Source organism: Lissotriton vulgaris, unplaced genomic scaffold, assembly GCF_964263255.1.
Source record: "Lissotriton vulgaris unplaced genomic scaffold, aLisVul1.2 SCAFFOLD_3476, whole genome shotgun sequence".
Lineage (NCBI taxonomy): Eukaryota > Metazoa > Chordata > Amphibia > Caudata > Salamandridae > Lissotriton > Lissotriton vulgaris.
Genome location: NW_028246471.1, coordinates 93,179 through 118,778, shown reverse-complemented (window position 1 = coordinate 118,778; position 25,600 = coordinate 93,179). Strand labels below are relative to the sequence as shown.

Below are 25,600 nucleotides of genomic sequence, written 5' to 3'. Positions count from 1 at the left end.
CTTCTCTCCTTTCACAGTGCAGGGCAGAGACATCAGACGCACCACAGGGGGTGGAGCCAGCACTGTGGGGGGCAGGCACAGTCCTATTCAGGTCCCAGGTGCAACTCTTCCCTCCCATCTAGATGCAGATCTCTCTATTCACCACTGGGTGGACTCATTCTGTCTCCTAAAATCCCCCAGCCCTGTCACTCACAAACCAGACAGTCAATTCACAAACTGGCTAAGGCACACAGAAAGGTCAGGAAAGAGAACAGCCACTTTCTAAAAGTGCTGTTCTCAAACACAGGATTTAAAAACCACCTTTCCTAAAATATGTGTTATTAAATTCTGAGTTCAGGGATACCAGACTTTTATTTCCTATCTTGCTCCCATGGGAAGATATGCTGGTAGCCACTGTAGCCAGCATTCCCCATGATTGCCTATGGGCAAGATAGCCTTACAATAGTGAAAAATGAAAATGGCTGTCATTCACTACCAGAGCATGTCACCTGCACTAGTACATGCTCTACCTTTCACATCACTGCACCCTGCCCAAGGGGGTACCTTGGGCCTTCCACAGGGGTGACCAATGTGCACAGAAAGGGAAGGGTTCGGCCTGGTCAGTGGGGACACTGACCAGGAAGACATGGCAGTTCACAGACTGCTCACAGGCACTGCGGTGGCAGGCCTGAGACACCATTTTAGGGTTACTCATGTGGGTGGCACAATGAGTTCTGCAGGCCCACTAGTAGCATTTGTATCACCAGCCGTTGGTACACTCAGTGCACTTTACTAGGGACCTCTTGGTGATACAAATATGCCAATCATGGATAACCAATTACAATAACAAATTAAACAGAGAGCATATGTCAGCAGTGGTAAAGTGCCCAGAGTCCTATGGCCAACAACCACAGGTCAGGAACAACAAGGGAGGAAGAAGCAAAAAGTTTGGGGATAACCCTGCAAAAAGGGCCATTTCCAACAGTGAGTGTTAAGGCTTTACATGAAATAGAGGAGACTAAAGTTAAATCTGAATATTTCTGGGAATTGGTTCCATAATCTGGGAGTGAAACAAGTCAATTGCTGCAACTTTAGCGAGTTGTTAATCCTGGAGGTAGGGTGCACCTTATGTGTTATCCATGTTATATGTAGTTGTGTCTTTCTAATGATAAGCAGTGGAGTTGTTTCAGGATAGTTTGGTTCCTTCTAATGACACCAGTGGAGTCGTTTTAGGACAGGGTAGATGTGACCAGATGTATTTGCAGTGGAAATCTATCGTGCTACAAAGTGTGGGAAAGCTTTGAGAGACACAATTGTAGTTTTGGGTAGGCCAGCTACCAGAGCATCAATACTGTCGTGACGTGTTAGGGTTTTGTTTTAGAGAAAAGGCAGACATCCAGTCAATCAAGTTCTCTAGCAAGATGTTCAAGCTTGTTCAAATCAATTGTTTGGAGAATCTAAATTAAACTGAGCGTCATCAGCATTTGTGCAATGACTGTCTTTATCTCAGGCAAGAACTAAATGACACTTAGCTGTTTGTACAAAGTACTTCTGCCCATCGTGGCAAAGACAATTTAAAGGCCTGCTGGGATCAGCCAAGATCCGGTGAAGACTAAAAGCCAAAGTGTTAATTCAGTGGGAAAGGGCGGCAAAGAAGGAATAAGCATGACCCATTACCTACATGCTTACCAACCTCGCCCCATTCTCCTGTTATTACATGCTGTTGGGATCTGGTTCTCCCTCCTGGGAACCTTAGTGCATGAGTGTTCCCTGCGTGGAACACTCTGCGGGGAATGTTCTCTCACCGGCAGTTGCTGCCGGGGAGCTCCTGTGTCTGGCTGGAATAAAGTGTCCTCCTTCCTACCTTGCTGTGTGGAGTCTCACTTCCTTTCACTGGCGACGATCGATGCCAGATCCAGCCTCCCCATCGTCGTTTCAGCTGCTGTGACCAGCTGCCTTCGTGTGTATGCCTCCGTGGGACCACCCGGTTCCGTTTCCTGCTTGCTTCCCTTTCGACGACATCTGCCTCTGACGACATCTGCTCCGAGTGTTTTGGCAGTTTGGGGGACGTTATAAGCGAAGAAGAGTCTTGCTTTCAACTCTTAAGGTACTCTGTTTTCCTCTTCATTTTTCGCGATTGAGCCGTCCTGCTCTCGCGATTGAGCCGTCCTGCTTTCACGTCAGCGCGCCTGTGCCTGACCTTGTCCCTGACGTCCTGCCTGACTCCAACGCGCATCCGCCCATTGGTTGTTGCATTGCCATAACAACCTCTATGACTCATTCAAGTCCACCCTCACCGCGTTGTCAGTGATCACCATGACTACGCTGATGAGCACAGCTTTTCTATCAGCGCGACCTGCATTTAGCCTCGCGTTTCTCTAGCAAATGAAATTTCTTCAGTCAATCCTTACAAAACCTTACTCATTGGTGATTTTTGTCACAACTTGCCTTCTACTTCTACCGCTGATGTGCACAGCATCTGCACATAACATTTCCTACTTTTACGCTGATGTGCACAGCTGTTTAAAAAAAATAAAAATACAATTTATTTTTTTTTCTCTGCGCAAACAGGTGTGCTGCATCATCCTCATAACTGTTTTATTATCTCGCTATTTAGTTGATGCATTGTTGTTCTGCTTTTGTATTATTGCAATTCTGTTTGCTCCTATTTTAGGTATCCTTGTGGGGCAGCAACTCACCCACGCGCCAATATGGATCACATTATTGCACCTCCACCATTTTTACAATCCGCTGGTACACCTCCTATAAAATGGGATGATTGGAAAGACACTTTTGAGGCTTACTTAGAAGCAATTGACGGAGAGACTTTTACTTCTAAAAAAAAGAAAGCGTTGTTAATTTATAATCTTGGGGCTGAGGGCAGAAGCGTTTTAAAAACTCTTCCCATGGAAACTGTAAGCACCTTAGTGACTGGTGGGGACAGTGGTGATTCCCTGTTAGTGGATGAGTATGCCACTGTTGTCAAAACCCTGGACAAACGTTTTAGTCCAAAAAGGAACATTGTTCTTGAACGACACAAATTCCTTCAACGAGCGCAAATTCCTGGTGAATCAATTGATGATTTTGTGGCTGCGCTCAGAACTCTCGCTGTAAATTGTAACTACAGGGAATTTAGGGATCAAATCATCCGGGATCAATTGATTGAGAAGACCTCCAATAAAAAAATTCAAGAGAAACTGTTATCGTCTGATGATCCTGACTTGGAAACTGCACTCACTCTTGCCAGATCCATTGAACATTCTCAATTTTGTGTGAAAGAGATGAGCAATCCTTCCTCTTCTGGCGAAGTTAAACTTTTGAAATCCAATTCCAAACCCACCAAATTGCCGTCAGTCATTAAGCCTGTTTCTGGAGTTCCACGTTCCTCTGCTGTGACTTCCAACCAAGCCAAGCCTACACCCAAGGATTTAATATGTTTCCGTTGTGGTAGTACCACTCATCTTGGCAATGCTAAGTTTTGTTTTGCACTTAATCAAACTTGTTATAACTGTGGAAAGAAGGGCCATTATTCTAGGATGTGCAAAGTTGCTTCCACCAAGAGGAATCAGGATCAAGTTGTGAAAACCATCACTGATGACTCTGACGAAGAGTGTTATGAACTGCTTATGCTGTCTTCTTCTTCGTTTCTGGGTGATGGTGTGGTTGAATTAGCTGCTTTGGGGGGTGTTCACAAAAGGAAATCTCCTTCTTGCATTGTTTCCGTGAATGATACCTGTCTGACCTTTCTGGCTGATTCTGGTTCTCCTTTTACCATAATCAATGCTGCAGATTATGACACGTTAAGTAATGTGCAACTTGTGGAATCTTGCATAAAAATTTTTGCGTATGGGGGGAAACGTGTTGAAGTTTTAGGAAAATGTGTTGCTAATCTCAAATTTCATTCTGATCTTGCTTCTAGTACCGTATTTGTGGTCAAGGAGGGTGCCAATCTTTTAGGGTGGGATGATCAAGGGAATTTAAACATTGTCTTGGATCCCAATCATCCTGACATGGTCATTTCTCGTAGCGAATTTTATAATTCTGCTCCTGTTTCTTCTCATATCGTGACTCAACTCTCTGGTGTCAAGTGGGAACGTATGTTCCCTGAGGATTTCGACGGGAAACTCGGAAAACGTATAGGGTTCCAACACCAAATCATTCTCAAAAACAATGCTAAGGCTGTTGCGCATAAGGTTCGCAAGGTACCCCTTAGTCTTCGCCCTGAACTCAAAAAAAAACTAGAACGGTTGTGTGCGGCAGGTGTAATTGAGCCTATCGAGGGGTCTGAGTGGCTCGCACCAATTGTTTTGGCACGTAAATCAGACAATTGTCTGAGGATGTGTGTTGATTTACGTGACCTCAACGCCAACATCTGGGTTGACCGTCAACCCCTTCCCAATATCAATGAATTGTTGACAACCTTAGACAGCGCTAAATTTTTTACTTCCCTCGATATTTCTTCTGCATACCATCAGATTGAGCTTAGTAAAGAGTCTAGACATTTGACCTCCTTTGTCACTCCCGAAGGCGCTTACCGTTACATTCGTATGCCCTTCGGCCTTGCCTCAGCTTCGGCTGTTTTTCAACGTTTGATGAAAAATTTATTTAAGGATATTCCTGGAGTTGTATTCTTTCAGGACGATATTCTTATACATGGGAAAACTGAACTCGAGCATGACGAAAGGGTGAAACATGTTCTGAGTATAGTTAAATCTAGTGGTTTAACACTGAGGGGTGATAAATGCAAGTTTTTGCAAGATGGCGTTGATTATTTAGGTCACCACATTTCCCACAAAGGCATTGAGCCTAAATTTAAGATTATGGATGCGATTCAAAATGCGCCCATGCCTACCAATAGGGATCAGCTTCGGTCATATTTGGGGTTAGTGGAATATTATTCCAAATTTGTTAACAACTTTTCCACTAAAACTGCTTCTATGCGCAATTTGCTGAAAAAGAATGTCAACTTTGTATGGGATGAGGATTGTCAGGACAATTTTGTGTCAATTAAGAATGAGATTGTACAAGCTAGTCCACTTAAGTTGTTCAATATTAATGACCTATGCATTATTTCTACCGATGCTAGCAATGTGGGTCTGGGTGCGGTTTTGCTCCAAAAAAGAAGTGATGGTCGCGAAGAAACAATCGCCTTTGCTTCTAGAACACTGAGGGGTGCTGAAAGCACTTATTCAACTATTGAAAAGGAAGCTTTGGGTTTGTGGTGGGGCGTGCAGCATTTTAAGAACTTCTTATGGGGTAATGAATTCATTTTGAGGACCGACCACAAGCCTTTAGTTGACTTATTCACCACAAGGGGGGGTGGCAGGGCTACACCTCGTGTCGCCAAATGGCAGTTCAGGTTGCAAGAATTCCGCTATCGTCTAGAGTACTTGCCCGGTGTTAAGAATCATGTGGCTGATTGTCTGTCTAGATTGCCCCTTTGTTCTGAGAATGACATTCTTGAGCGGGATGATTTGGAAATGGTGTGTGCTGTGTGTTCTTTGTACGACACTGTTGGTTGTGCTCTTTCTGAGCGCGAGTGGTTGGATGGAGTAGCTGAAGATAACGTGGTTTTGAAGGTAATTGATTGTTTATCGGGGGTGTGGCCATGTGATAAGGATTGTCCTTCTGAATTGGTTCCTTTTAAAAGGGTCAAAGATGAGTTGTCTGTTATGGATGGCATATTACGTAGGTGTGGTTTACTTGTGGTTCCTTTTCCGATTCGGAGCAGAATTCTTGATTTGGCTCACGAAGGCCATCCTGGCATTCGTGCCATGAAGCGTAGGGTTAGACAAGATTTTTGGTGGCCAGCGCTCGATAGAGATGTGGAACATTTTGTGCGTGATTGTTGTACGTGTGTCACTAGTGACAAGTCTCAAGTGACAAGACCTTCCCCTGTTGAACCCATTGTGGTGAAGAACTTACCTTGGTCAAAATTGGCTTTTGATATTTCTGGTCCCTTTGGTCTCATTGGTTGTTCTCCCAAGTATGCCCTTGTTCTCGTTGATTACATGTCCAAGTGGCCCGAGGTGAGGTTTGTTGACAATGCCAACTCGTCATCCATCATTGATTTCTTTCTTGATGTTTTTCTTAGGGAGGGTTTTCCGGAAGAGCTGGTCTCTGATAACGGCACTCAGTTAACCTCTTTTGAGATGCAGGGTTTTTTTAGGGATGCGGGCATCAAGCATGTTTGTACGTCACTTTATCACCCACGTAGTAATGGTTTAGTCGAGCGCTTCAACCGGGTTGTCAAGGAACAGGTGCAACTTGCTTTGGTGAATGGGTTGCATTGGCGTAAAGCTCTTTGTGATATGTTGTGGGCTGTGAGAACTACTCCTCATATTAGCACTGGTGTTGCCCCATTCACTTTGCTTCGTGGAAGGGTGGCTGGTTCCAAACTGAACAAGGAGTGGATGTCTAGAAGGGCGGTCGATTCTTGTAAATTGTCTGGTGTAACGGATGTCAGAGCTGCTGTACAAGTGAAGTATGATACCAGGCCTGGTGCGAGTCATCCTTTGGATATTATGGTGGGTGATTGGGTGCGACTTAGGAAACCTGGTTTTCTCCGCAAAGGTGAATCTCGGTTTTCATCCCCTAAAAGGGTGTCTGTGGTGAAAGAACGTGTGGTGGTACTGACGGACGGTAGAGTGTGGAATAAGTCTTGCATTTCCATTGTTCCTAAGTCTATGGTTGGCGAGGTCAACAAAAGATTGGGCACACATTCCCCTCCCGTTGAGGCGTCTTCTGATGTTCTTGGTAAGGATGGTAGGGATGGTGTTGTTCCTCCTGGTCGTGTTTCTCCTTTCCGTGTGTCATCCAGGCCCTCCAGGACAAAACGTTTACCTGCTAAATTTCATGATTATAATATGTAGCGAAGCGTTTACCTGCTTGTTTCATGATTATAATGTGTTGTAATCTGGGGTTCTGCCATCACCGTCCTTTCATGGTTTTTGTTCTTTCTGGATATGTTCTCTTTCTGGAGTTGTGCGTGTGTCCCTTTTTCTTGTTTCTCTTTTTGTCTATTCCGTTTCGCTTCTCTCTTTTCCTTTTCCTCTCACTCTTCTTTCCTTGTCATTTTGGTTCTGTTTTATTTTCTGTTGAAGGAGGGGAGGTGTGTTGGGATCTGGTTCTCCCTCCTGGGAACCTTAGTGCATGAGTGTTCCCTGCGTGGAACACTCTGCGGGGAATGTTCTCTCCCCGGCAGTTGCTGCCGGGGAGCTCCTGTGTCTGGCTGGAATAAAGTGTCCTCCTTCCTACCTTGCTGTGTGGAGTCTCACTTCCTTTCACATGCTCTCAATTCTTTGAGCACCCCATCATCAATAGGTGACCTCTTGGTACTGACGTCTAATTGTGGAGTCCAGCGAGTAACTAAAGAGCAAACATTTGAGAGCACTAGAGATGACGAGTGACAGCGGAGCCACCTACATCTCAAGTCCATATTCCTGCACACGAGAGAACACAGCCTTCATTCACAGCTCTGAAGTGACTCATTTTGGGTGGAGTTCCATGTGATCCACTTCCTTGCAAAATATGCATCCAGCCAAGTCAATGACTTTTAACCTAAAGTGCGAGTATCATGATAGGGGACTCTCACATTTGAGACACCGAGAGCCAGTGGTACTGGATTGAATGCACCCACAGGCCTAAACAAGGCAACTGCAGTAAAACACTAAGAAGCTCTCTACGCTCAAGCCAGGACTACTGGCTTTGTTAACGTCTAACGAAATGTTTCGGAGTTCTGACTGTGAGACATAGAATAGGTCCAAAGTAAAAATCTTGAGTGAGTGGACCAGACAGAAGAAATTGCTGAGAGAAATAAGCTAGCCAGTAAAACACACAAGTTAGCAATATCATCATTTTTTTCAATTCCTTTCTAAAGGATAGAAGTCTTGTCACATTTTATTAAGTCTCAGTATTCTGTGACTGTGTCCTCTGAAGTACCCTTTGTATAAAATAAAGGAATGATTATTACAACGTGCCGCTGCGGCTACAACAGGGGACCTTAATCTGTATACATCTCTCTACCGGCAACTAAGCAGAGGTCTTCATTGTTTAGATTTTGCGTCAAATCCATGCAACTTAAAGATCACCCTAGCCAACAGCAGCTTTATAAGGAAGCCCCACATAATTTGCATTGGTGTAGGCTGGTTAAGAGTTAAGAGCTGCCCTGCCACCACAGACCTAACATTATTCAAGAGACTGACGGGAAGGATCTTCTGCCATTGCTACGCCTGCAGTCAGCTGCAGGAGACAACTAGTGATCTGTGGCATAAAACGCAGACCTTTATTCACAGAAAAACCAAGGCTTTTTACCTTCTCTGCTGCCCTAGGAGGGAAAACGTCGGTCTCCAACCAGAGAAATTATATCTTGGGATTCCCTTTTCCAAAGGACTGAGTCTTTAGTGGGACTGAGTCTTAACAAACTGCAGTCCATCTATTGTTTCACTGTAACTAAGGAATTGATAAACTGGCTCTTCAATGTATCCAAAGGCTTATCACAGCAGTGGGGGACTTGGGAATTACCTGCATACAAGAAGACAGTGATAACTTAAGCTGAGGCAAAATGCAAATATTCACTAAAAAAATGGCAGTAACACAGAGCCCAGTGGTACTCCATAGAGTGCCAGGAAGAAAATGGAGCTGCGTGATGGCAGCTTCACCATGAATTGCGTTTTACATGAATGGAATTTAACCATAAGAGTGCAAGCCCCTTGATGCTCAACCTCTCAATCCCCTGATCAATACAGCATGGTCTACCAAATAAAAAACCGCAGAGGTCGAACATCCCGTGGCATACCTCACTTGTCCAGCTCTAGTCTTATAATGATATGGAATGACAGCAGTGCCATCACTGTTCCACATCCTAGTCGGAACTACCTTTGGGTCTCCACAAATAAATGGCTCTCTTGCAGAAAACTGGAGAGCCAATGTGCTACAAACCTCTTTCCCAAATTTTGCCAAAGCAGTTAAGTGTGAGCTACATCTGTAGATACTTACTTTGAAAGAGTCAAGATTAGATTTCTTTAGGACTACCAAATGTCAGGAACTATTCCCTTTGAAAAGAAAGCATTCAGGAGGGATGGGTTAAGGCACTCAAATACCAGACATATTTCTCAAAACATTCACAGGGCAGACGTGCAGTAGAGAACCTGATCGTAGATCACTTAGTATCCTCTTTACCTCAAGTCAGAAACCAAAAGGATTCACCCTACACAAACATGTACAGTAACTGATTTAACCACACAATGAGATTCTTTACACCTATACACACATATAGTCTGTAATAGAGGAGGTTAAACACTCTGGATTGGCCAATTTCCTAACAACCCAAAAGAAGCTTTTTAGCACAATTCTCTGCAGCTCCTATATTATAGCAGAGCTAGGCGGCCTTGGCATTAAAGTGAGCCTTTTTATATCCCTTACAGACTACTTTTAAAGTATTTCTAGCATGAACCTCATACTTTTTCTATAATTGTATCTCTTCCCGTCTTACTTTTGTAATTTTTAAGTTTGGATGTAAACCAGGGTTTTTCTTGTGTCCACTATTTGTTTTCTTACTAACTACAGAATGGCCAGTTTTTAGGATTTCACCAGCAATTTCCGAAATGTATTCTTTAAAGTCACCACATTTACTAGACAATGGCTATTTAATTATTAAAACAGTCATTAGCTTTAGTAATGTCAATTTTTTTTAGTCCTGCAAGATGCACAACTCCTGTTTTTTCCTCATAAGCTCTCGCTTTGACCTTAACTGGAGATAGGAAAATTATCTATCGAAAACATAGGGACGATCTACTATTAGCAACTATTTACAGCCAAACATCAGATCAATAGAGTGACCTGCTGCATGGTCGGTGCCCAGGACCCATTGCACAAGTCCCAGGATTGTCATATCCATTGGAGACTGAACCACCAACTTTTAATTTATCATGTCTACATGTATATTAAAATCTGCCAACCAAAAAAACAACAGAGGAGCGTCATACCAATAAAGACTAAAAAGAGAAGAGTAAGCATGTAGCAACACTCACAGTCTGGGTCAACTGTAAGGGAACCCCCATTAGGTTGTTCAGAAAGCCATCACTCACCAACCTAGTTGATTTAAGTGAGTTAAAAATGTACCAATTGTGTCAAAAAAGAAATTGATTAATTTTGCCAATTTGGACATGGATAAAAACAAAAGTGAAGGATAAAGGACCAAAATTAAAAGTCCAATTTTATCCTATTGTGTCGTCAACATGTTTCTGCCTATGTGATAGTGGTTTATCGGGCGTTCGTCAGGACAGTAAAATAAAGTGTAATTAAGTGTAGTGATGCACCCCGGTGGTATGGGCGTGCTAAGGCCCACAATAACCTGGGGTTACTAGTGTTAAAAGAGATTATGTCGTAAAAAACACTGTATCAAGATTCAGTCACAATGGAATGGAACAGAGTTTATTCTGTGAAACAGAGACAATAACAAACAGACAGGACACAAAAAAAAGAGACCAGATAAATTAGGTATATCAATGTCCATTGTCACAGGGTTAAAAACAACATGCTTGGGTGCTCTTGGGATGTGCTTGTAGCCATATCATATATTGGACCCATTCCCAATATTATATTGTTGGATATGAAGTGGACAAACATAAAATGCTGGCTCTCTAATTTTAAATGAGGCCCCATTGTGCACCCTATATATAATTGAAATCGCGGTTGCCCCGATCTTCGTCCAATTACATATAAAACCCTTTGGAATCGTCAGGTCACATAAACTCCCCACAGGAGAAAATATTTCTGCCCTCCTAAGAAATGTCATGCAATTATTATGACTACCAATTTTAAAACATGACTCCAGCAGATAGTGAACTGAAATTACTCTCTGTTGCAAGAAACAAGGATTTACCTTTCCAAGATGGCCACTGCCCGTCGATTACAGAATATGGGTCTGTCATCTATGTTTACAGCCCCAGTACAGCTGATTCCGATCATTAGAGGCGCGGTTGACTGCCTATTTAAATGAGAACAGGCTCAGACACGGTGAGGTACCCGTCTCCCGTTGCGGTTGGTCGGCCGGTTTGAGCCGACGGAATCCCACCGAAGGACGAACCACTATAACCCAAAGGTAAGTGTATACCCCTATACACCGAAGCTATCACTTAGCCCTTAGAGGTGGCTAGTAAAATCATGTGCTTAACTAGCCTTCCTGCCTTATGTTAGGAACCCTTGCCGACAGCTACGAGCAACGACCACGGCTCGCGGAACTGCAATCACTGCACATCGCCTTAGTACAGCAGTCTAAAATCACGCCCGGTAAGCAGCCAATCACACGGCGGGCGGTGTCCTCTGATCTGGGTAGCGGAACTTTAACTTAAATTGCTCGACGTCCAGGATAAATGGCGGTGCTAGTGAAACCATGACTATAACCAGCTCTCCCTCTCTCCTGTTAGAAATCCCTGCCGAAAGCAACGAAGTCGGCCCATGGAATCCTAAAAGCCTCTAATCACCTTCGGAGAGCAGTTTTAAAACTCTCCAGGTAAGCCGCTAACTACGTGATGTTATCTTTTTGCAGTACAGGGCCATGGGATCCAAGTTCGATTCCGACCGCATCCAAAATAAGACAATGGAGTCCGTATTTCAGAATTTTTCCATAAGTAAAAACAGAGGGTTGAACTGAATTTAGTAGAGACTCCTTCGCACCCCCTTGCTTAAAGTAGTGCCTTAACCAACATTAACAACTTGGGAATTTATTATTTTTTGCACTTTATTGTGATTACAGGATTGCAGTACCCGATACAAGTGGAATCAGAAATCGCCACCCCCACTGTCCATAGGTCACCCGGCTATTATTACCTGTTTACTAAATACTAGGATCCCAACATAGGTAATATATCGCACGATTATTTTCCTCTTGCGAGCAACATCTTGTAATATTGAAGAAGATTGTGCCATGTTTTGACACATCATGTTCCCTTCTTCTTCTTTCTTTTTTGTTGTCCTTTATTGTAAAGTGTGAAACTCCTTATTCACTTCACGAATCTTGCCAGTCATCCTTATGCCCTGACATACATTATGTAAGTACAACACTAGATTGAAAATAATATTCTCCAAATAAATTTAGGGCCGCCAAATTGAACTCTTGACCGCCACTACAACAGTTAAACTAAATTAAATGTATTTAAGTTCCAATTATGGAAATTCAGTCAATGCGCTCTAGAATGAATGTGTGTGTGGATGAGGGAAGCTTAATCAGTTTGAATATGAGAATATGAGACATGTTATGAAATGTACCCAATGGTTCGCCAAGATAAGGTTATCAAGCTGCCTTTAATAGACCTCACCAAATGGGAAGTCTTCTCCAGGGAGTGTTAATAGGTAGCCTAGTGCTGCACAGTCACAAGAAGTTAATCATACAAGCAATCCAACTATGTAACAATGTTTGGTTAAAAACATAAAAAAACAAAAGAAGAGATCAATAAATGTTATCGACATGTATTAAATAAACAGAAAATGTACATTTGTATGATCTGAATCTGTATTTTGAACATAAATCTAAGACACTGTTTTTATTTCCAGATTTTATGCCTGTCCCCCTCCCAGTAAACAACCCCCAGCCCTGACGAAGGTGCGGCCCCACTGGCCAGTCACCGAAACGCGCGTCGGCTTGCGTTTCCAGGAAAACGGCACACTGACCCATATTCACCAGGACTACTTTATACGTCGTCTGCCCCCTGGAATAACATTCTGACCTATGCAACAAACCTAACATCTTTATGTTGCAAGCACCAGGACTACATGAGTGAATGAAAGCTGAATGAAAGAACACTAGATTGATTGAAATGGAATGAGTGAGTTTGAGAGTATGAATGCAGTGTGGTATATTACTGGGTAGGCTATGTTATAGGACTAACCCTCTCCATTTTTTATCTTCCACTTGATAATGTGTTGTTGGATGTTATAAATATAATGTGGATCTAAACAATGTAAATCAACTTTTGTACTTTTTGATACATAAAACCAAAGAAGATAAATAAATAAATATATAAAAAATATATCTTCTCTGAGTATATTTGGAATGACTTGCCTCTTGTTATGTGCAGTGCTGGCTCCTATATAGATCACCCCTTTAATATTGGTTGGATCCTTTCTGGGACCACTATATCATAGGGCAGGGTTGCTCTCTTGTGTTCTAATCACAGGGTTAAAAACAACATGCTTGGGTGCTCTTGGGATGTGCTTGTAGCCATATCAAACACAAAAGTGAGGTAATGAGTGAACTCGTGCACATTCAGGATTAACACTAACCCTGTGGAGTTGCAGGGACATGCTTCCCTTCACAAGCCTAATAGTGTGGTTATGGTAAAAAAACAGGCAGAAATAGTGTTGATATGCCCATCTAATGCCTAAAGCTATCACGTGTTGCAAATGGAGAGCGGTCAGCTGAGCTGCCTAGTGCTGTTGGGCAAAAGAACAATATAAAAGGAAAGTAAAAGCGTCCTTACAGAAAGTGCTAACGATTAGAGCACCATGGGTCTCGGGAGGAGGGTGGTAGCGAAAAGGCACACTCTGCAAAATGAAGGAATCAACAGGAATGAAAAGAGAGTCAGGAACAATCGATAAAAACAAGGTACTCATCTCATGTTTGCCGTACTCACGCCCTGTATGCTAGGCACCTGCTTGGTACCTGAGTGAGCCCTCACTTGCCGGACCCCGAAGAACAATGTGCTCATGATGATCGGTGTAAATAAAGGTAAGGAAGTTGAAAAAACGCAGCCGCCATCCAGCGTGTACTAGGCGTGGTTAGCGTCATTTGGTGTCACTACCACAGGATTAGTGGAGGACGCGGCCTCGTGACTGCCTAAGAGCCAATCAAGGACCGGAATAGAGCGTGGACGAACGCCTCGCCAATCAGAGTCTGCTAGACAATGAGAGGGCAGGGTTGCTATGGCAAGTCCGCTGAATCATGCGAGTTACGTGTTGGTTTAGCAATCCTAGAGAATAACGAATATGCTACTTACCAGTATGCATCTGTTCTTGGCATGTAGGGCTGCTGACATTTATATCTGTGCATAGATCGCCGCCTAGTGTTGGGTCCGGATGATTGCACATTGTTGTCCTAGAAGAGTCTTCGAAGTATCACGAGATAGGTGGCTCCTCCCCTGGACTACAGTGCGCATGGGCATCAACTCCATCCCCAGATTGTTTTTAGCCATTGTGGCAAAGATGGAGTGTAACACCGTGAGTGATGACCATGCTAAGGGTAATTCTGAGTGCTGCAGCCGCTACAGGCGCCGGGGAGGAGGGCGGGCGATATGAATGTCAGTAGCCCTACATGCCAAGAACAGATGCATACTGGTAAGTAGCATATTCGGTTCGAGGCATGTGGGCTGCTGAATTCATATCTGTGCATAGAATACATAGCAGTCCCTCCATTAGCGGCGGCCGCCTGTGCCAGCTGCAGCAGTTTGAAAAAGTGTTTTAGAACAGCCTGCCCTACAGCTGCCCGCTGTTTGGAGTGCACTTCTACACAGTAGTGTTTCGTAAATGTGTGTGTGGTAGACCATGTGGCTGCTCTACATATGTCTTTTAAAGGAATATTTCCAAGGAAAGCCATGGAGGCCCCAACTTTCGGGTGGAGTGGGCCCGTGGGGGAACCGTTAAGTGCGCTTGGCTATTTGATAGCAAATTTGAATGCACTTAACGATCCACCAGGCTATACCTGCTTTGGAAATGGGGTTGCCTTTGTGTTGTGGCGAAAAGGCAACAAATAGTTGTTTTGTTTTCCGAAAATCTTTGGTCCTATCTATGTAGTACATTAAAGCTCTCTTGACGTCTAGTGTGTGGAGCATTCTCTCCGCCACTGACTCAGGATTTTGGAAGAACACAGGCAGTTCTACAGTCTGATTGATATGGAACTGTGAAACCACCTTAGGAAGAAACCTAGGGTTAGTGCGAAGCACCACCCTGTTAGAGTGAATCTGTATGAATGGCTCTTGGATAGTTAGTGCCTGGAGTTCACTAACGCGTCGCAGCGATGTGATCGCTATCAGGAAAGCCACTTTCCAGGTCAAGAACTGAATCTCGCATGAATGTAGAGGCTCAAAAGGTGGACCCATCAGTCTGGTGAGGACCACATTTAGGTTCCATTCAGGAGCTGGTGGGGTCCGGGGAGGGATGACTCGTTTGAGTCCTTCCAGAAAAGCTTTAATGGCAGGCACTCTGAAAAGTGAGAGATGCTGCCTGTTTTGTAGATAAGCTGCTATTGCGGACAAATGTATACGAATGGAAGCATAGGCCAGATTGCATTTGTATAGATGTAACAGATAACAAATGATGTGAGTAGATGCGTCTAGCGGGTTGATGTTGTGGTCTGCACAATAAATGACAAACCGCTTCCATTTTGCCGCATAGCATGCTCTGGTGGTGGGCTTTCTTGCCTCTCTTATGATATCCATACAGTCGGGAGGCAAGTTGAGGTAGCCAAATTCTAAGACCTCAGGAGCCAGATCACCAGGTTGAGCTGTTGCGGATCTGGATGCTGAATGTCGCCATGGCTCTGCGTCAAAAGCCTGGGTGTGAGGTGCAGCCTTTGATGCGGTACCACGGATAGTTCTAGAAACGTGGTGTACCATGGTTGGCGTGCCCACGTCGAGGCAACCAGGATGAGCGTCATCGAATGTTGCTTCAGCTTGCGTGCCACCAGCGGTATTAGAGGTGCTGGGGGAAAAGCGTACGCAAATATGCCTGACCAGTTCATCCATATCGCACTGCCCTGCGACTGTGGGTGTGGAAACCTGGCGGCAAAGCTTTGGCATTTGGCGTTTTCCTTTGTGGCGAACAGGTCTATCTCTGGATGACCCCACTGCTGGAAGTACGGGTGGAGTACTGATGGATGTATCTCCCACTCGTGCATTTGGTGGCAGTACCTGCTGAGCAGGTCCGCCATCTGATTGTCCTTGCCCGGCAGGTGTTCCGCCATGAGGAAGATGTTCCTCTGAATGGCCCACTTCCACATGCTCTGAGCCAGATGAGACAACTGTGGAGAGTGTGTACCTCCCTGCTTCTGAATGTAGTACATGGCCGTCATGTTGTCTGTCCGGATCAACACAACCTTGTTGCACAGATGTACTTTGAATGCTTTCATCGCCATGAAGATAGCCATCAGTTCTAGAAGGTTGATGTGCATCTTCTTTTGCTGTCCCTGCACTGTGTAGTGGAGTACATGAGCTCCCCATCCCTGGAGAGATGCGTCCGTTGTCAGAATAATCTGTGGCACAGGCTCCTGGAACGGTCGGCCCCTGCAAAGGTTTTGTGGATTCCACCAATGCAGAGAGTTGTATGCACGACCGGTCACCAACACTAGGTCTTTCAACTGTCCGTGAGCCTGATTCCAATGACGTGCTAAGCACTCCTGAAGCTGACGCATATGTAGTCTCGCGTGCGGGACTATGAAGATGCAGGAGGCCATCATGCCTATCAATTGCATGAACACTCGTGCCGGAAGCGAGTGTTGCAGTCTGAATTTTTGTATCAGCAATTGAATGCTGTTGATCCTCACTGAATTTGGCTGTGCTTTGGCTGCCAGAGTATCTATTGTTGCTCCCAGATACTGCCGTACGTGGGCGGGCTGAAGGTGGGACTTTGGATAATTCAGTGAGAATCCCAGATCGTGAAGAAGGTGAATGGTGTGGGACATGTGGGCGGCACACTGCTTGGCCGACTTTGCTTAGATAAGCCAGTCGTCCAGATAAGGGTAGACCTGAACGTTCTGTCTCCGTAGGTGTGCAGCCACTGTCGCCAGGCACTTTGTAAACACCCTGGGTGCTGTCGTCACTCCGAAAGGGAGGACCTTGAATTGGTAATGCTGATTCTGAATGGTGAACCTGAGGTATTTTCTGTGTGACGGGTGTAGCGGAATATGAAAATATGCATCCTTCAGATCTAATGTTGGAGGGAAATCTCCCTGACTGAGTAACGGTAGAACCTGATGCAATGTTAGCATGTGAAAGTGTTCTGATAGAATGTACTGGTTTAGGGGTCTGAGGTCCAATATGGGTCTGAGGGACCCGTCCTTTTTTGGGATCAAGAAGTACAGCGAGTACACTTCTGTACGTCTTTCTTCCACAGGCACGAGCTCGATTGCTCCTTTTTGCAGCATGACGAGGACACCCTGCTGCAATAAGTGCAAATGCTCTGTGGACATAGGACAGTGTCGTGGGGGTATGTTGGGTGGAGTGGATGTTAACTCCAGACAATAACCGTACTGGATAAGCTTCCTGACCCACCTGTCTGTGGTGATGGATTTCCAGACCGGCAGGAACCGTTGTAGTCTCCCCCCCCGACCGGTATTGTATGGTCGGGGAGCAGTGACAATGCGTCACTATTTGTTAGTGGCGGAGGATCGGGAGCTGTCGTTTACACAACCTCTGCCCTTGGCGCTGTTTCCACGATAGCCACCTCTACCTTGTTTGGTGTAGGTGGTTTGCGCGCCACCTTTACTGTACTGTGTTTGCTGGGACAGCTGGCCTCTGGAAACTCCTCTATTGTTTGAGCGACGAAAAGAACCACCCCTGAACTGCTGCGAATGGAGAGGCCCCATAGACTTTGCAGTCTCAGTGTTCTTTTTGATCTTTTCCAAGGTGGTGCCCACCTCTGGTCCAAATAAGTGATCACGGTTTACAGGCTGATTTAGTATGGTGGTTTGTATCTCTGGCTTGAAACCGGAGATTCTCAGCCAGGCATGTTGCCGTAACATCACATTTGTGTTAATGGCTCTGGCCTCGGTGTCTGCTGTGTCCAGTGCACACTTGATAGAAGCTTTTGATATAAGCTTTCCTTCCTGTATGAGCATCTCTGCTGCCTCCTTATATTCATCTGGCAAGTGTTGCAACAGGGTCTCAAGTGTATCGTAATGGGCCCTGTCATATCTGGCTAAGAGTGCCTGAGTGTTGGAAATGCGCCAGAAATTGGCCGCTTGAGCTGCCACCCTTTTTCCTGATGCTTCTAGCACTTTAGATTCTTTGTCAGGGGGAGGAGCATCACCCGTTGTTTGCGAGTTTGCCCTCTTCCGGGCATTGGAAACAACCGGAGAGTCCAACGGCAACTGTCCCTTGATGTAGGTAGGGTCCCCAAGGGACGGTTTGTACTTTTTCTCAATTCTGGCGTTTATCACCCTGGCCCTCGTGGGCTCTTTAAAAATGTCTCCAGCATGTTTTAAGACACCCTTTAGCATTGGCAGAGTCTTGACAGTTCTCTCTGAGGTGGAAAAGGTGTCAAACAAAAAATCCACTTCAATAGGGTCAGCATGGAGCTGGACATCATGATTTTTGGCTGCCCTTTCAATAAGTGCATTAAACGCCGCTGAGTCTTCAGTAGGCGAGGTTTTTACAGCATACACATGACTGTCTGGGACAGTGTGTGGATCTCCTGGGTCAGCAGCGTCTGCCCACGGTTCATTGTGATCTTCAGGATCAGTGTCTATAGGATAATTGTACTCCTCATTGTCACCTTCCCCTGTCTCCACATCCGAGTAAGTGGGCGAGATAGGAGCAGTGTCTTGGCCATGTGGTGATATAGGCTCGACGAACGGGTGATGTAGTCGAATCCTTCTTCTTTTTCAATGGAATTTTATATGACTCCATAGGCTGTTCCGGGGCGATCTTTCGTTTGTAAATTGAAAGTCTACCCGTGTCGGCGTCGATGAATCGTTCCGACTGCTTTTCAAGCGGAGGTTGTCGATGCTTCGTGACCACTACCGCAGTTGTGGGCTTCGGCCCTGTGGACACCTTCTTGGACGCTTCGACGGCCGTCTTAGGGGCGAAGGCCTTAGGTACCACTTTGGGCGGCAGCGTGAACTGGATGGGCGCCGATGATTTTTTAGGTTTACTTGCAGGCTTCGTTGGGTGGGTATCCTTCGGTCCAACAGTCGAAGCCTTCTCCTTAATTCGTTTCAGCGATTCCGACAACTGCTTCGAGAAGGAGGCGGACGGCTGCGTCGACTCGATGGGTACCTTCGAGCCACCGCCAGGCGTGGACTCGAGGTTCGTACCGCTCTTAGCCTTGTCTGGTCGACGCGTAGGATCGAGAACCTTCTGAGCTCCGAGTCCTTTGTCTTTGTCGACGGCCTTCGGCGCCGATTTTTCCGGGTCGACGTCCTTGACCAGTTTTTTCGGTTTCCCAGTCATCGGCTCGACACCCTTTAGCGACCTCACCGGGTCGATAACACCTTTATGGTTCGTCGGTGCCGATAGTTCAGAGAACTTCGAGCCGACCAAAACAATACGCACTTTTGGTTTCGATTTCGCCTCCAGTGCTTTCGGTTGCGTAGACACTGATGCTTTCTCTTTTGGTTCGATCGGTCAACCTGTGGCTCTTTAGGAGTGTCCGAAGCCGAGCCTTGAGGCGAGGCTGTAGAACCAAGTGTAAGATCTTGGGTAAGGCCATGTGGCGATCCCTCGACCTGAGCCTTATTAAGTGTCTCGGTCTCGGCCCCCATATTAACGGTTAGGCCTAGCTCCTCGCTCGAGCTATCTTCCACGGCCCCAAAGGCCCCATCGTCGTCTCCTACCTCGTCAACGACGTCTTCATTATCGACCATTTCAATATCAGCGTCGTAGCTGGAGTCGATCTCCGATGCAGGATCAGACAGGTTCTCTCGAACTTCCTGCTCGACTCCCTCATCCTCCTCGGTATCGAAAATGTTCACCGGGTCAGGTGCCGTCTGCTGGGCCTCCTTGCGCGCAGTGCGTCGAAGTCGAATCGTCTTCTTGGAGCGGAAACGAGAACAAGCCATACAGCTGGCTTCATCGTGATCCGGTGACAGGCACTTGGTGCACACCGGGTGGACGTCGATGTGAGGATATTTCGAGTTGCACACGGGACATCTCTTGAACGGGCTCCGTTCCATGATGGTTCGTAGATAAGGCCTCTGGCGTCGACCGGGCCTTCAGTGCCGAAAAGCCACGCGGCTCCTCTGGATGTCCGGCTCGGGAACTGAGCTGGAACAGAACTGGGCACCGATCACAAGACAATACCGACGATAACTAAAGGCCTTTTGGCCAAAAAGAAAGTTTTTTATCGATTCCGAACTTGAGTTAACAAATATGCATCCAAACCCAATGTCGGGAAAAAACAATCTGGGGATGGAGTCGATGCCCATGCGCACTGTAGTCCAGGGGAGGAGCCACCTATCTCGTGATACTTCGAAGACTCTTCCAGGACAACAATGTGCAATCATCCGGACCCAACACTAGGCGGCGATCTATGCACAGATATGAATTCAGCAGCCCACATGCCTCGAACTGAAGGAAGAATGCCTCGCGCTATAGAACAATAAAAATAGAAGATGTAAAACAGAATACGGAATGGGCAATCCATGCATGCCATTGATGGAATGCCAGAGGAGAGGCAGTCTCTGAAGTCAAAGGACATAAAAAAAATGTTGAAAGCGCTAGAAAGATAAAGCACAATCAATACATGCATATTAATGTAATGCGTGCCTAGGATCTAGGGGCAGAACGCTATCCTGAACAGAAGAAAGGTTATGAAAGTGCTAGAGGAATAAAGCGCAATCATTTGTTGTCAAAGTAATGTAGGCCTACAAATTCGGCAGGTAGCAAATGGCTATCCAGAACCAAAGGGGTGTAAATGAACCCTAAGAATGGTCAGGTGAGGGGAGGTAGTTAAAGGAATACAAGTAGATCAAAAGACATGTCCTTATTCCAGGCGGTCCCATAACCGTAAGTAATAATAACGTGGCAGCCCGCAGGCTCAAAGGGCTGGCTTCACATGTACTAAAAAATAAAAACCTCACTGATATGAAGAAAGACATTCGTTCAAGTCACTCAAAGGAGTAACATATAGAGTAACGCACGTCAGGTTTAGTAGATTGAGACACCACATAAGGTATAGAAAAGTGAAAAGATCACATTTACATTAAGTATGGACAGTTAACTGAAATGCAAGCAACTATCAAGGGATTAATTGTGTAGCACAGAAGCCCAGGAAATATTGTCATTAAGGCCATGCAGGTTTGTACCAAGGCGGTACACTCACCTCTGCTCTTTCTCAAAAAGAATTGTCTGGGCATTCTTTTTGGTGTCCACCTGTTCAATAACTGTCTACAGCATATCATTAGTGGTGTGGTTATTTTGTAAGAAATGCTCGCTCAGTTTGGTAGTAATGCGACCACATCTGATGTTGCTACGATGCTCGCATATTCTCAACTTCACTTTTCGTGTAACAATACCGACATAACGTAGCCCACAGGGGCAGGTTATCAAGTACACCACATTTGTGGAGTTGCAGTTAGTGTGCGTTCTCTGGGTCCACACTTTGTTTTGTTTAAGGTTCAAAGTTTTGGTGTGTGACGTAAACAGACAAATGCTGCAATTGGAGCAAGGATAATGACCAGTTACTTTCGGTAGCCCCCAAACGTCCATAACAGATGGAGGTCCTCGCGCTGCCGTCTCTTTTGGGCGCGTTTTGACCAGAGTGTCTCGTAGACTACAGCCTCGTTTGAATGAGTCAGAAAAGGGGGTGGCGATGAACAGAGTTTCTGAATAAAGCAGAATACTCTTACTCAGTCAACAGATCAGGGCTTGATCCATCACCGTTTTTTAGCTTACTGCACCATCCCAGCTCAGAACCTGGCTACATGCAAATTAGTCTGCCCCTGGCCCAGTGCATCATGGGAACAGGGCAGACCAAACTACCAAGCCAATTCTTTTACTGGAAAGGAAACAAGCTTCCGGGGACCGGTTTCTGGCATTACAGCCGTCTTCGGCCCGACTTGCTTGAATCCTGATGGTGCAGTGAGCAAGGGACTCATGTCTGAGTATACCCTTCCACGCTTATGGTGGACAAAATGATTCAGAAAAGGGGGTGGTGATGAACAGAGTTTCTGAATAAAGCAGAATACTCTTACCCAGTCAACAGATCAGGGCTTGATCCATCACCGTTTTTTAGCTCACTGCACCATCCCAGCTCAGAACCTGGCTACATGCAAATTAGTCTGTCCCTGGCCCAGTGCATCATGGGAACAGGGCAGACCAAACTACCAAGCCAATTCTTTTACTGGAAAGGAAACAAGCTTCCACCCCCTTTTCTGAATCGTTTTGTCCACCATAAGCGTGGAAGGGTATACTCAGATGTGAGTCCCTTGCTCATTGCACCATCAGGATTCAAGCAAGCCGGGCCGAAGACGGCTGTAATGCCAGAAACCGGTCCCCGGAAGCTTGTTTCCGTCGCACGTTTTCTTGTCGAGGCACCACGGAAGGGTGCCCAATGATAGTCGTTTTTAATTGACGTGCGCTTAGAGAGACATCCCCCTATCACTCCGTCCTGATGAAGACCCGTTGTTGAGGACTTGAACCACCCGTTACATGGTTGGGTCGAAACGTCGACGACATTCCCCTTTGGGAGCCTGTACCTACTGACCCTTGTCCCTTGTCCACTCCCCACCCTCTTCCTGGCAATTCTATTGCCATTGGTGCAATTTAAGGACCAATGATTTGTATATAGCATTAAGCTAGTAAAAAAGAATTATTTTTTACAAGCATTACCCAGGACAGGCTCGTGTTTCTTTGTATATAAATGATCTACACTGTTTTTTCTGATCCTCTTGATCATTCACTTGAGCACATACTTTACCTCTTTCTCTGTGCACGTTCTCTCTTTTTAGAAAAGCATATTTTGCCTTATGTTTCATGTAAATATATGTACATAGATACATTGATCTCCAAAGGTTGTTATATTGTATATTAAATTGATTGTCCTGATTGGACTTTTTTCGGTTTCATTGGTTTATTGGCACTTACTGTGAAAAAAAATGTTGTGGATGTGGGCTAGTATTACCTATGTTATTAAGACTATAGATTCAGTCTTGATGTGGAGTGAATCAACTTGACCAAATGTTATGATTATTTTCAATGGTAAAATTATGTCAAGGACCAATTGTTGTCTATACTACTGAATACCCAGGTCCTTGGACTATATTGGGTCAACCCCTGTTTTATGACATTTTTATGCTGTCGCCTTCTGTTACCAAAGAAGCACGCTGTTCCAAAAATGTCACCAAGGAAAGTAGTTTTTTCCCTCGGAGGTCGAAAGACAAGACCATGTAATCTACATATCTATTTGAAACTGACCAGCGTACTGCCAAAATGTCATCAAACTCCAGGGACAAATCACCAATTAGTGAGATCTTCTACTCGATTTTAAATGCTAACATAACTATCCCAGCTAATGCCTTGGTTTGGTAATTACACAGGATTGAGTAACTAGGGGGATGGCCAAGACTAAGCCTGGACCAGCGCAGTCTCGCAGCCAGCAGTTTGTAAAAAACAAATCTACATCCAGAGATTTATCACCTAGAGATTCTGAGACTCTGCGTGTATGTTTTAGTCAAGACACAGTACTGATCAGTATGACAGCACAATTATTATTGCGAGTAGCTAAATGGAAAAAACACTTAGCTAGAGAATTACTTTGGCGCACTTTTACTTTTGCGTGGCTGCACACCGCGTTCAAATTTGTACTCCTTTGTTCCTTGGTACATCTCCAAGCCGCCAGAATGTCCTCCTCAATGAGCTTTTTACCCTGTCCAAGATGTTGCCCACTCTGCTAATCAAGACGATGTGCCAATCACATAGCCTTTTAAAGATGAAAGTGCCAAACTAGAAGCTTCTTAGTCCAAATCCCTCTAGTTATTTAACGTAAAATCTTAGACCCAACAAAATCTTTAAAAAAAGAATAACACCGTCTAGATGCAGCATTGAAATTTCCAATATATATATATATATATATATATATATATATATATATATATATATATATATATATAAAATTTAAAAATGTAAAACCTTCAAATGTCAGCACAAAAGAAAGTTGTGTATTTCACACTAAAAAATCTTGGTCGGACACACAGCCCGAACTTAGAGAACTTTCTGTAGTGGGGCAGGTCAGTCATTTAAATTTTGTCTCAATTTCTGTACTTGAAATATTCTCAGACTGTGATGGGAAAGGCTTGTCGCTGAGATTGGTGAGGCACAGGAAATACTGATGAAGCAAGTATGACTTTTATTCCCACGCAAGAAGGACTGGAATTAAAGAGACCCTTATGAATGGCTTTTATTTTGAAGGGAGGGATTCATCTTCAGCAGGTCACTCTGCCTATGTCTAGAGGCCATCTACAGAGGGGCCCACTCCTCATGGCCAGCTCTCAGATTACAACATAAAATGGCATTAAAAGTAGTGAAGAGTTTAGAAAGGAATAACTGGAAAGGTTCAACATTGAGGATCAGAGCCTTACTTGCTCGAGAAAAGGCCTCATCGTTATCGGTGTCCATGCCGGGGATCAGAAAGAGGTTCACCTCACACTCCAGGAAACTGTGAGGTAATCCAGGAAACACATTGCAATCCAGCATTGAAAGTGTCCCTGAAAAGAACAATAAACACAGGTCTGTGTAAGTTTGGGTCCCAAGGTTGAGAGGAAGCTATGAGAGAAAAGTTCATCTTGCACAAGATGTGCAGGTTCTGGTCTTTTCTACCAGCCAGATACTCATCACATTTTTTGAACGAGAATTCACACCATAGCCCTCTTACAGAGAGAAAGAATACGTTAGTGCTTTATGGCATACTGTTGGCTAATCCTGGCTTACGGTGGGAATCAGGGAGTATGTTGTTGGTGCATGGCATTACCTTTGTATCTGAGATGGGAGTGCATCATCAGTTTATCAATAACTGTGTGCATCTGTTTGAGATTGCGTGGACAGAAGTCTTCCCGCTTTGCCTTGTTCTGTAAGAAGACTGTGAAAAGAAAGAGAAAAGCATGTTATTCTTAGCACGTGCAGAGACTTGACTAATCATGTGATCCATCTTTTCCTGAGCACGTTTTCTAGGTTCAAAACACTTTGGATTCCTGTTTCAGATATGAAGTTCCATCTTAACCTCAAATAGAGCGAGTCACTTGCAATTACCTGCAAAACAGGTAAGGAATATGCTACTTACCAGTATGCATCTGTTCTTGGCATGTAGGGCTGCTGACATTTATATCTTGTGCATATCTTGTGCATAGATCGCTACCTAGTGTTGGGTCCGGATGATTGCACCTTGTTGTCCTGGAAGAGTCTTCGAAGTATCACGAGATAGGCGACTCCTCACCTGGACTACAGTGCGCATGGGCATCTTCTCCATCTTCAGATTGTTTTTCGCCATTGTGGCAAAGATGGAGTATAGTAAAGTAAGAGATGGCCATGCAAAAGAGAATCCTGTAACAGGCACCAGGGAGGAGGGTGGGCGATATGAATGTCAGCAGCCCTACATGCCAAGAACAGATGCATACTGGTAAGTAGCATATTCCGTTCAAGGCATGTGGGCTTCTGAATTCATATCTTGTGCATAGACTGTATAGCAGTATCTCCTCTAGCGGTGGTCACCTGTACCAGCTGCAGAAGTCTGAAAAAAGTTTTAAGGACAGCCTGGCCTACAGCAGCTTGCTGCTTTGTTTGCACGTCTACACAATAGTGTTTAGTAAAGGTGTGTATGCTAGACCATGTAGCTGCCCTACATATGTCTTCAAGGGGAATATTCCCTAGGAAAGCCATGGATGCCCCCATTTTACGCGTAGTGTGTGCTTTTGGGG

The 25,600-nt window shown here is 44.9% G+C and overlaps 1 protein-coding gene across 1 annotated transcript in view; it reads right to left on the bottom strand.

The window, feature by feature from the left end:
• The window catches only part of LOC147665938 (nonsense-mediated mRNA decay factor SMG9-like), a 120,762-nt gene that overhangs the window by 6,757 nt on the left and 88,405 nt on the right, over positions 1–25,600 (bottom strand). Inside the window, exons 8-9 of the mRNA XM_086949397.1 lie at positions 24,658–24,765; positions 24,269–24,394 (exon numbers count right to left, since the gene is read on the bottom strand). Coding sequence (XP_086805523.1) covers positions 24,269–24,394; positions 24,658–24,765 — 234 coding nt within the window. The remainder of the gene's footprint in view (positions 1–24,268; positions 24,395–24,657; positions 24,766–25,600) is intronic.